At 46.3% G+C, this 12,426-nt stretch overlaps 1 protein-coding gene across 1 annotated transcript in view; it reads left to right on the top strand.

Annotated features, from left to right (window-relative positions):
• The window catches only part of LOC134353979 (matrix metalloproteinase-17-like), a 59,530-nt gene extending 47,730 nt beyond the window's left edge, over positions 1 to 11,800 (top strand). Inside the window, exons 6-10 of the mRNA XM_063062597.1 lie at positions 2,963 to 3,053; positions 3,523 to 3,605; positions 5,344 to 5,496; positions 8,945 to 9,202; positions 11,363 to 11,800. Coding sequence (XP_062918667.1) covers positions 2,963 to 3,053; positions 3,523 to 3,605; positions 5,344 to 5,496; positions 8,945 to 9,202; positions 11,363 to 11,622 — 845 coding nt within the window. The 3' untranslated portion in view covers positions 11,623 to 11,800. The remainder of the gene's footprint in view (positions 1 to 2,962; positions 3,054 to 3,522; positions 3,606 to 5,343; positions 5,497 to 8,944; positions 9,203 to 11,362) is intronic.
• Positions 11,801 to 12,426: the final 626 nt, after the last annotated feature.

Below are 12,426 nucleotides of genomic sequence, written 5' to 3'. Positions count from 1 at the left end.
TGGAATTCTCTGCCCAATGAAGCAGTGAAGGCTACCTCAGTAATTATATTTAAGACAAGGTTTGAATAGATTTTTGCAAAGTAGGGGAATTAAGGGTTATGGGGAAAAGGCAGGTAGTTGGAGATGACTCCATGGCCAGATCAGCCACGATCTTATTGAATGGCGGGGCAGGCTCGATGGGCCGGATGGCCGACTCCTGCTCCTATTTCTTATCTTCTTATATTATTGTACATTGGTACATTATTACTGTGTGTATTATTATTCTGTACTTTATTGTTAGTTAAGTCTGCACACTTTTTAAATGTTTTTAAACGTTGCTGCTGTAACGAAAGAATTTCCCCCTCGGCACCAATAAAGTATTATTATTATGATGGTGATGAGGAGGAAGGGTTTTGGATGATACACAGGAGGACGCTATTTAGTATAAACTGGCATCAAGGTCGGCACAAATTCATGGACTGAATGGCCTGCCCTTTGCTGTAACGTTCTATCTACCCTTTAAAATTGTGCTGTTATCTAATTCTCCAATGAAAATGTAAGCCATCATATTCCTAGTGTGTTATTAGCTTTGAAGAAGAAACATGTCTTTGATGCAATTTCATTTGCTTGGGATAGAGTTGTCAGTGAGTGTAAAGGTCGCCTCAGACAGAGTGTAATGTTCAGCTGCGAATCCTCATAATGACTTATCAAAGTGTCAGTGGTTAAGACAAATAAGAGTGGGAAGAGACTTGGACAAAAACACGTTGCTAACTCTGGCTGTTGTACTGGGTCGCCCAGGCCACAGAGTTGGGTGCTAATGTTACCACTATACCAGGTGTGCTGCCGGACGCTGGCTCAGCAGCCCGCGGTTGCCGGGGCTGGGGTACGGATTCCGTGGAAGCTTGGCGGGCAGTGGATCAGAAACTCAGCAAACGGGCTTCAGTCGGAGCCTGACAGCTGACTGAGAAGAAAAGCTCATGAATTCTGGGAGCGACTGTCTGGGAGACTACAGAGATTCTTTCATCCTACACAAAACTTAACCACTTCAATTAGCTGTCGACCTTTCCCATGGACTTCCCATTTTTCAACATAATGTACATTGATTGAGTACAGTGATATTGCTTTTTATCCACATACACACACTCACATATGCACTCATTCTCCTGCGTGCAAACATTATTTCTCTCCCTCACATACACTTACACATTCTGTCTCTCACATACACTTTTATCTCACTCTTTCTGTGTCTCTCTTTTTCTCTCTCTCTCTCTCGCTCTCTCACATCTCAAGGATTCATGCTTAGCCCACTGCCCTGCTCTCTCTGCACCCATGACTAGGGACAGCTCACACACCATCTATAAATTTGCTGATGACACAACTCTTGTTGGCAGAATTTCAGATGGTGATGAGGAGGTGTACAGGAGCGAGATAGATCAGCTGGTCAAGTGGTGTTGTAGTAACAACCTTGCACTCAGTGTCAGTAAGACCAAGGAACTGATGGTGGACTTCGGGTAGGTGAAGTTGAGGGAACACACACAAGTCTTCAGCAAGGGATCAGAAGTGGAAAGGGTGAACAGTTTCAAGTTCCTAGGTGTCAACATCTCTGAGGATCTATCCTGGGCCCAACATGATGATGATTATGAAGACATGTAGTCCTCTTTTATTGTCATTTAGTAATGCATGCATTAAGAAATGAGATATTATTTCCTCTGGTGTGATATCACAAAACACAGGACAGACCAAGCCTGAAAAAACTGACAAAACCACATAATTATAACATATAGTTACAAACAGTGTAACAATACCATAACTTGATGAAGAAGTCCATGAGCACAGTAAAGTTCAAAGTTTCTCAAATGTCTCACATCTCACACAGACGGGAGAAGGAAGAAAATCTCTCCCTGCCATGCCAACCACAATCCGACTCTGAGTCATCCGAAAACTTCGAGCCTCCGATTCAGCTCTCCGACACCGAGGACTGAGCGCCATCTCTGCCCAAACGATTCGACCTCCTTCTCGGTCGCCAAAAGCAGGCAAGGCCAGGGATTTTGAGGCCTACCTTCCAAAAGATTCCTGACCACACAGTAACAACAGCAGCGAACGAGCGTTTCAGAAATTTCTCCAGATGTTCCTCTGTGCTTTCACGTCCATTCTCCATCAACATATTGATGCAATTACAAAGAAGGCACAACAGTGACAATATTTCATTAGGAGTTTGAGGAGAATTGGTATGTCACCAAAGACACTCACAAATTTCCACAGATGTACCACGGGAAGCATTCTAACTGATTGTATCACCATTTGGTACAGAGTGGCCACAGCACAGGATCGGAAAAAGCTGCAGAAAGTTGTGAACTCAGTCAGCTCCCTCACGGGCATGAATCTCTGTAGCATCCAGGACATTTTCAAAAGGCAGTGCCTCAGAAAGGCAACATCCATCATTAAGGACCCCCAACACCCAGGACATGCCCTCTTCCTCCTCATCAAATAAGAGATATGGGACCTTCAAGACACACACTCAATGTTTCAGGAATAGCTTCTTCCCCTCTGCCAACAGATTTATAAATGGGCAATGAATCCATGAACACTACCTCACTATTTGTTCCTGACGTCCTGACGAAGGGTCTCGGCCTGAAACGTCGACTGCACCTCTTCCTAGAGATGCTGCCTGGCCTGCTGCGTTCACCAGCAACTTTTATGTGTGTCACTATTTGTTCCTCTTTTTTTGCACTATTTATTAAACTTTATATATTCGTAGTTCTTGTTGTAATTCACAGTTTTTATTATTATGTGTTGCAAAGTACCACTGCGGCAAAACAACAAATTTCACGACATATGCCAGTGATATTAAACCTGATTCGTTCTGTCTGTCTGAACTTCCTCTTCTTGAAGTTCACAATTAATTCCCTGGATCTACACATAGAAATTCTCAGAGAAAACCAAAATCAGAATGATATTTTTATACTTTCTCTTTTATTAATAGGCAAGAAGCAATCAGCTGGGAATACACCCGACGACGATCCAGCTCTCAGTCCACGAATCCCCGACGTTCCTTACCCACACCCTAGTAGCAAGTATGTACCACCGATCGAGAACATCTTGCAGCCTACACCCGTCCTCACCATCAACGCCGCTACCAATGCTCACTGACCTGTCAAAAAGTCCTAATTCTAGCTGCTACATTCGCGTCCGGATCAGTCATCTCCAAAACGAGCTGTAGGAGTCCCGGCTCTGATTGCTGTGGTGCCCTGGGTGGGATTCTGACTGTGACCCCTTCACTCTTAATGGTGTACTGTTGGCTCATCTGTCAAGTACAGTCATCGCCTGCCCAAATCTGTACTTTCTCTCGTACTGAGCCGAATTACTGATGTGACAACACCTTGCCAGTGGGGTGTAGAAGGTGCCAATGGTGAACAATATTTGATTGGTGTTGTTGAAAGTTGGGAGGGAACTAAATTGGGTGTGTTGGACACTTGGATTGGGGGAAAGACAGGTGAGATGCTGCCTTCCTTATAAATATTATTTTTTCTTTTGTGTTTTTAGGCCTGGGTATGAATCCCCTGATCGCTGTGCGGTAACATTTGATGCTGTTGCTAATATCCGAGGAGAATCCTTCTTTTTTAAAGGTGAGAGGTCATAGGCTAAGGGGTGGGGGTTGGTTTATCAATCGGGATGTGTTTGCATCTGTGGATGTGAACTTCCCACTATTCAGGATACTTACAAAGACAGGTGTGTAAAAAGGATCACTGGGGATCCGAGTCACCCCAACTGCAAACTGTTCCAGCTGCAACCATGCAGAAAATGGTACCACAGCATTAAAGCCAGGACCAACAGGCTCCAGGACAGCTTCTTCCACCAGACCATCAGACTGATTAATTCATGCTGACACAACTGTATTTCTATGTTATATTGACTACCCTGTTGTGCATAATATTTATTACAAATGATTATAATTGCACATTCCACATTTGAACGGAGACGTAACATAAAGATTTTTACTCCTTATGTACTTGAAGGAGGAAGTAATAAAGTCAATTCAATTCAAAGCACTTCGCCCCAGCTGAGGAGCAGAGGGGACATCCTGATGGGGATAATGGCTAGGAGGGTCTGAGTGGTGAGCGAGGAGGAGCTGTTGCTCCGTAATACCTTCGCTAAGCCCTCTTCTATTGAGGACTTCTTCCTACACCGTGTGAAACTTAGGGGCTTCCCAGGATTCGGTGATTCAGCAGCATCTGGCCAACAATGGCCTCCATCTGTCAGGCTGAGTGATTCATCAGTAGGGTGTCCCATGAGGGTAACACCTGGGTGAGAGAGTACATCTATGTTGGACTTGCTCGGGGGGGGGTTACAGTGTGGGGAGAACTGTTCTCTGTATTTAAGCTGTGATACTTCTCCTCTGAGGATGTTTATAGGGATGGCGTGGACTTAGAACAACTTACTATCTGTACCATGCCGAACCCAGCCACTCACCTTCAGCTTAGACTCCTTCCCCTCCCCGTACCTCCTTATTCTGGCTTCTTCCCTCTTCCTTTCCAGCCCCGGTGAAGGGTTTCGGCCCAAAATGTCAATTGATTATTCACCTCTATAGACGCTGCCTGAGCTGCTGAGTTCCTCCAGCATGTTGTGTGTGTTTTCATTGGCCCAGTTGTCGCTCGCTGGGATGATGGACAGGGAGCTCGCCTTTATATCAGGAACTCTGGATGACGAGAGATATAGTACATTTTGTCAAAAAGTAAGGATTAAGAAGCTGAAATCAGACGAGGCCCGTGAAGAATATCAGGAAAAAAGTTCTTCGGGATGTTCACTAGATTGGAGCATATTAGTTATAAGCAACGGTTGGACAAACCTGAATTGTTTCCTCCAGAGCGGCAGAGGTTGAGGGGAGACTTGATAGAAATTTACAAGATTATGGGAGGATAGACAATCAGAGGGCTGAAAAGTTATATGTTGAGAGGGGAAAGTTTAGAGAAGACGGTTAGGGTAAGATTTTTACTCAGAGAGTGCTGGGCACCTGGAGTGTGCTGCCAGGGCTGGTGGTGAAAGCAGATCGAACAGGAGTGTTCAAGAGGCACTTGAACGGGCAGAGAATGGAGGGACCGAGGCCAAGGTGCAGGCAGGTGGCATTTGTTACGAACACAAGAAACTCTGCAGATGCTGGAAATCCAGAGTAACACCCACAAAATGCTGGAGGAACTCAGCAGGCCAGGCAGCGTCTGTAGAGGGAAAAAAACAGTTGACAGCTGGGGCTGAGAGCCTTCATCCGGTTGGACTGGTATCATGGTTAGCAGAGACATGGAGGGCCGAATGGCCGATTCCTGCACTGTACCGCTCCATCTTCTAACCTGGTTTTCCTTCATTATGAAGACCATTACTTCTGGCGCATACAACGTGCCGGCAACCTTGTCTCCCTGAATGCGGCACAGATCAAGAATTTCTGGCAAGGGTTACCGGCGGACTTGAAGAGAGTTGACAGCGTCTACGAGAGGATGACGGACCACAAGATCATCTTCTTCATAGGTGAGGCACTAAGCGCTGTGAGACCGAGATCCCCACACATGCAGTAAATCGGATTATTGTTGTCAAATGTCCCGAGGTTTGTTTTGCAGGCCATCTATACAGATCATCTCATTACAACAGTATAGCCAGGTAGTACAGTGAAAAGCAATAAGAGAATGCAAAATAAAGTGTTACAGTTGTAGAGAAAGTGTCATGGTTCAGTGGTTCAATCTAATATGCAGTTGCTGCATGGGACCCATACACAAACAAAAACACTACTTCCATCGAGCGAGTCCAAAGGCAGGCAGCCCGATTTGTCACAAATACCTATGAGAGAGAAGCAAGTGTTACTCAACTTTTAAATTCAATGAAGTGGAACTCTCTCCAAGACAGACGTGAGGCACACTGCCTGACCTGTTTTTACAAAATGCTCGACATCGACTACCAATCCCACATCAAACCCAAACCTATTAGGAGCAGACGAGGGCACTCAATTCAATTTGAAATACTAACTACCAAGTCAGATGTGTACAGCAATTCATTCCCCCCCCCCCCGTACAATTAAAACGTGGAATAATCTTAATCCTAACACAGTCACACAACCAAACCCAATTAAATTTAAGGCAGCTTTTCTTCTTCAAAAATCTCCTTCTTAAGCCCACCCTCCGCCACCTCCAGTTTAAATTCCATGCAGAATATTTTGGTCTCCTTATTTAAGAAAGGATGTGCTGACATTGGAGAGGGTACAGAGAAGATTCACTAGAATGATTCCGGGAATGAGAGGGTTAACATATGAGGAACGTTTGTCCGCTCTTGGACTGTATTCCTTGGAGTTTAGAAGAATGAGGGGAGACCTCATAGAAACATTTCGAATGTTGAAAGGCATGGACAGAGTGGATGTGGCAAAGTTGTTTCCCATGATGGGGGAGTCTAGTACGAGAGGGCATGACTTAAGGATTGAAGGGCGCCCATTCAGAACAGAGATGCGAAGAAATTTTTTTAGCCAGAGGGTGGTGAATCTGTGGAATTTGTTGCCACGGGCGTCAGCGGAGGTCAAGTCATTGGGTGTATTTAAGGCAGAGATTGAAAGGTATCTGAGTAGCCAGGGCACCAAAGGTTATGGTGAGAAGGCGGGGGAGTGGGACTAAATGGGAGAATGGATCAGCTCATGATGAAATGGCGGAGCAGAGTTGATGGGCCAAATGGTCGACTTCTGCTCCTTTGTCTTATGGTCTTATGGTCTAATATTTTGGAGGATCAAGAACCAAGAATGCATACAGTACACCGCCCGGTTTTGCAGACATCCACGAAACAGAGAGGAAAAAGAATCCCCGAAAAATGAATAACAGGAAAGCATAGCACTCCAAAGCCCCACCTCCCCCCCTACAAGCAGCAGCGAAAGCATCAACTCTCCCCCCACTTACTCCAGCAGGAGCATCAGCCCCCATCACCCATCATGTAAGCAACAGCAGGCCCCCAGGCACCATGATCTCAAGTCTATCGAAAACTACTGTCCATCCCAACACTTTGACATCTCAACAGGCTCTCTCTCTCTCTCTCTCTCTCACTAATGAGGGAGGGAGAGATATCACTCCTGCCACAGCGACAGGGGAGGCCAGCAGCTCACCGTTTCGATGTTACAGCGTTGCTTATTTGAGTTCCCCCGACTCGAGAATCAACAAACTCTCTCTCACCATCAGGGGATGGAGACGGAGACTATAAGACCATAAGACCAAGGAGTAGAATTAGGCCATTTGGCCCATTGAGTCTGCTCCATCATTCAATCATGGCTGATCCTCTTTTCCCCTCCTCAGCCCCACTACCCGGCCTTCTCTCTGTAACCTTTGATGCCGTGTCCAATCAAGAACCTATCAAGCTCTGCCTTAAGTATACCCAACGACCTGGCCTCCGCAGTTGCCTGTGGCAATAAATTCCACAAATTCACCACTCTCTGGCTAAAGAAATTTCTCCGCGTCTCTGTTTTAAATGGATGCCCCTCTATCCTGAGGCTGTGCCCTCTTGTCTTAGACTCCCCAATCAAGGGAAACATCCTTTCCACATTTACTCTGTCTAGGCCTTTCATCAGTCACGAGGTTTCAATGAGATCCGCCCCCCACCCCAACTCATCCTTCTAAATTCCAGCGAGTGCAGGAGACGGGGAGATATCACCCAAGTACAGAGGCCTTTGACAGCTGCGCCTGCTGTCTTGATGGTTCTATCTCCTGTGACACTTTAGTCAGTGACATCAGTGAGGAATCAGGTAGACAATAAGGTACTAGGCCATAAAGAGGTAGATTGTGAGGGCAAGAATCGGTCTTATCATAATAGGGAACCATTGAATAGTCTCACAACTCAAGCTTCCTTGAGATTGGTGGTACATGCTTTTGTACCTTCTACCCAACTGGGTGAGGGTGAAGAGAGAATATCTGGGGTGGGTGGGGTCTTTGATTACGTTGGCTACTCTACCAAGGCTGTGCATAGTAATGTCCCGGCCCCTGAGTTAGCTGATGTTGTCTGGTGTGACCACTTAACGGGGAGGAAACCTTGAGACAAAGTGCATGGCATAGGTGAGAGGGCAGGGAAGGTTGCAGATTTCCCTAGTAGCTCATCCACCATTAGGGAACATGGGCTGGAATTTAGACCATCATAAAGTGGGTTAGTATTACCCCCTGTGTCGTAGTCTGCTCAATATGGAGAAGCCACAGGATTCAACATTTGGTGTACGTGCTTGAATAAGGAGCCAATGGTGTAAGGTCACCATCTGCAGGATTATCTATGAACGGCTCCAAGTCAGAATTCCATCCAAATTCAGAGTTCAAAGTCAATTTATTATCAGAGTACATACCTGTATATGTCACCAGGTTTGCTTTTTGTAGGCATTTACAGGAAAATAACAAAATACAACAGCATTTATGAGAACGATAGATAACAAAGGCTGACAAATGCTCCATGAGCAAAAAAAGACAAACTGTGCATATAATGAATAAAGTAAATAATATTGAGTTGTAGAGCTCTTGACAGTGAGTCCATAGGTTGTGGAATCAGTTCAGTGTTGAGATGAGTGAAGTTATTCACGCAGCCTGATGGTTGAAGGATAATAATTGTTCCTGAATCTGGTGGTGTGGGATCTAAGGTAGCTCCTGCCCGAGTGGTCGTGGCGAGAGGAGAGCATGGCCTGGATGATAGGGGTCCCTGATGATGGATGCAGCTTTCTTGTGACAGTGCTCCTTGTAGATGTGCCCAGCGGTGGGGAGGGCTTTTCCTGTGATGGACTGGGCTGTATCCATCACTTTTTGTAGGCCTTTCCATTAGGGTTTTGGTGTTTCCATGCCAGACCGTCATGCAACCAGTTGGGAATGTTGGGTTGGTTGACCTAGACTGAACAATAGAGGTAAGAACTGTCCCGCAGACTATGACCACCTGAGGAACAAGTGATCCATTGCTAACTCCATTCTCTGTCCTCTCCCAGGGTCTCAGTATTGGGTCTTCACCAACACACAGGTGGAGCGTGGCTATCCACGGTCCATTAGGGACTTTGGCCTGCCAGTAGACAGCGTGGATGCGGTCTTTGTCTGGGCCCACAACGGCAAAACCTACTTCTTCAAAGACGACATGTTCTGGAGATTTGATGACCAGCAGCAAAGAATGGACGTGGGTTACCCCAAGAAAACGAGTCTTTGGAAAGGTGTGCCTTCTCAGCTGGATGACATCATGGGCTTCTCTAATGGTCAGTACGTGAGTGGTCGTCTTGGTGTCACTTAACCTGTACGTCAGTGGGTACACAAGTGTTCGCGCACGCGTGTGTGTGTGTGTGTGTGTGTGTGTGTGTGTAAATAAGCATCTCCTCACATCCAGCTTGCTTATGATTATAACAGTCGGCACTTGGCAAGGCTCCAACACCGATTCCACCACCCCTTCCAGGCTTCCAAGCGCAAAAGCATCCCCAAAAGTCTCAAAGTATGTTTATTATCAAACACAAATCATGCAAACAATTGAAGTGAGTACTGACATTCCCAACCAAAATGAGTCCTTAGATCCAAATCCCGGAGCAGCCCGGAATAGGCCCGAAGCCTTGGTATCAGTTCGTCATATCTTATCCCCCGTCACTGACTTCATTGTGAAAGTGGCCCTTCAATGTCACTCTCCGCCTCCCATCTCCAAGCCAATTTCCAATCCCATTTTCCACCTTGCCCTGAATTCCTGTGTTACCTTCTGGAATAGCCCTGAAAGCAGGACCTTGTCAAAGGCCTTAGTGAAGACTATAGAGACTATCGTCAGCTACACTTCCCTCATCAGCACACAGTTCGTCACCTCCCCTTAATAAAACATGTTAATCCTCCCTGAACAATCCCAGCCCTTCTATATACATTCGTCCTCCGCTTCAACCTTTTATCTTATTGAGATTCAGCACGGAATAGGCCCTTACAGACCTCCGAGCCGCACTGCCCAGCACACCCCCTGATTTAATCACAGGACAATTTACAATGACCAATTAGCCTACCAACTGGTCCATCTTTGGACTGTGGGGGGAATCCCGCGCAGTCATGGGGAGAACGTACAAACTCCTTACAGACAGCAGCGGGAATTGAACCCCAGTCGCCGGTTCTGTAAAGCGTTGGGCTAACCATTACGCTACTATGACTTTTATCAAAAACTGCCACCACCCCACCCCCCGACCCACCACTGCCATTAGATGGAATAAATTGACTTACCCTTGCTGCCCTTCTTGAACAAAAGATGGAATACGTGCCAACCTTCCATCACCTGGCATCTCATCTGTGCCCATAGAAGTTTTGAACACTTTTCTCAGTCTAAGCAATCCCTGTTTCCCACAGCAGATTGGGATATACAGGCCCTGTGGACTTATCCACATTTAAGTTCGCCTGTACCTCCAGAGTTCTGCAGTTCCCCTCCCTGAGCATTAGGCCAAATAGGCTGCATGGTAACAGTTAGTGTAATGCTGTTAAAGTTCAAAGTTCAAAGTACGTTTATTATCTGAGAATGTAGAATTTATGCAACCTTGAGGTTTGTTTGCTCACAGGTCGCCACAAAGCAAGAAGCCTGAAAGAAACCAGTTAAAGAAACAATAATAATAAAAGACCAACTCTCGATGTGCAAGAAAAAAAAAACACAAATCATGCAAACAATTGAAATGAACAGCAACAATCTGAACCGAAATTGAGCCCTCAGATCCGAACCCCGGAGCTGCCCAGCGTAGGCCCAAAGCCTGAGTTATCAGTTCATCATATTAGCGGGCATGGAGCACAGCAGCTGGGGGAGTCTTCATAGTCTCAGTGCTGTTGAGGAGAGAGGAGTAACCATTGCAGATAATGACTGAAATCAGCTCTCCCACCATCCTGCACCCCCGCCACCCTGGATCCCAAAACCCTGTCTTTTCAGTCTGTCTGGGCCGGTGTTTAAATTGACCAAACAACGGAACAACGAAAGGCTCCAGCGCCCTGGATAGAGGAAAGAATATCACGGAGAGCGAGGGAAGTCAACTCTCGCCTCCGATTTGGGCTAACGTTTAAATTGCCTAAACAGCGTACCATACCTCGCACTAGGAACCAGGCACTGCTGCTGCAAAAGGCTCTGGGCCTAGGCCACTAGCGCTATGGGTGATCATCTCCCTGTGACTGTGTGGGTTTCCTCTGGGTGCTCTGGTTTCCTCCCACATTCCAAAAATGTGCGGGTTAGGGTTAGTAAGTTGTGGGCACGCTATATTGGTGCCAGAAACATGGCAATACTTGCAGGCTGCCCTCAGCGCATATTTGGACTGTGTTGCTTGTTTACACAAATAACACATTTCATTGTATATTTTGTGTTTCAACGTACAATATCTACAACAAATTTAGGCAATCTTTAATCTTTAATTTCTCCCCCTCAGGTACAACATACTTCTTCAAAGGGCAGACCTACTGGAGGATGAAAGCTGGTGAAATTGAGGCAGAATCTAAGGGTTCGACACATCGTGACTGGATGCACTGTGACTTCCCAGAAGAACCTCCTGCACCTAAAGACCCCAGGGCCGAGGGCTGCAGCTGCATGCAGGATTCGAATGCAGGCTGGGTCCCGAGACCCAGTAGGGCCCTGCCACTGGCTGTTCTGGTGGCCCACCTCTGCAGGCAGTACCTCCTGTTGAACTGAACTCTGAGATGATGCTGTCCCATCGTCTCCAACTGGCACCCCCTTGGAAAACCTTTGTCACAGGGCTCGAAAAGAACACAGAGAAAGTGCACACCTTAGGCTTCATCTCCAATGTCCAAGGAGAGAAGTCTGGAGGTTTTCTGAGGAGGGTGTTTTGTGAAAATTAATTAAAATCACTCTCGGCTCTCTATCTGCATTTTTCTGTCTGGTGCTGATTGCACTTCTGTCTGTGTACATGGGCACGTACCTGGTCAACCCAGGCAGTGGGATGATGGGATTAGTTTGATGGGCAAAAGCCAGCTGAAAGAACAAGGTGATGGTCACCTTCTCCTGGAGATAGAATGGGGTCCTTGTAGTTGGATGCATCATCAGTGCCTGCTGCCACAGTGGCACCCCCCTTAGGGAAAGTGAACATCTCATGACTCAACCAGGCACTCGATGCACCAACACACTCGAATGAAAAATTCATCTCTCACTTTGCACAGTCTTTGACCAATGGAAACCAATTGATTCTCCTTGGCAGCTTCAACACCTGAATTGGAAAGGCTGTCAGCCACTGTTACAGCAGTGCTCAGGCAGGACAGATTAGAGGGCTTGTCTACTGAGTCCTTATGGGTGGAGCTGAGAAACAGGAAAGGTATAGCCACATTAGTGGGGTTGTATTATAGACCACCCAATAGTCAGCGAGAATTAGAAGAGCAAATCTGCAGAGAGATAGCAGGCAACTGCAGGAAACATAAAGTTGTGGTGGTAGGGGATTTTAATTTTCCATATATAGATTGGGACTCCCATACTGTTAGGGGT

Source organism: Mobula hypostoma, chromosome 11 (assembly GCF_963921235.1).
Source record: "Mobula hypostoma chromosome 11, sMobHyp1.1, whole genome shotgun sequence".
In the NCBI taxonomy this organism is placed as follows: domain Eukaryota; kingdom Metazoa; phylum Chordata; class Chondrichthyes; order Myliobatiformes; family Myliobatidae; genus Mobula; species Mobula hypostoma.
Note: the sequence above shows the minus strand (reverse complement) of the source record. Positions and strands in the feature narration are given on the sequence as shown.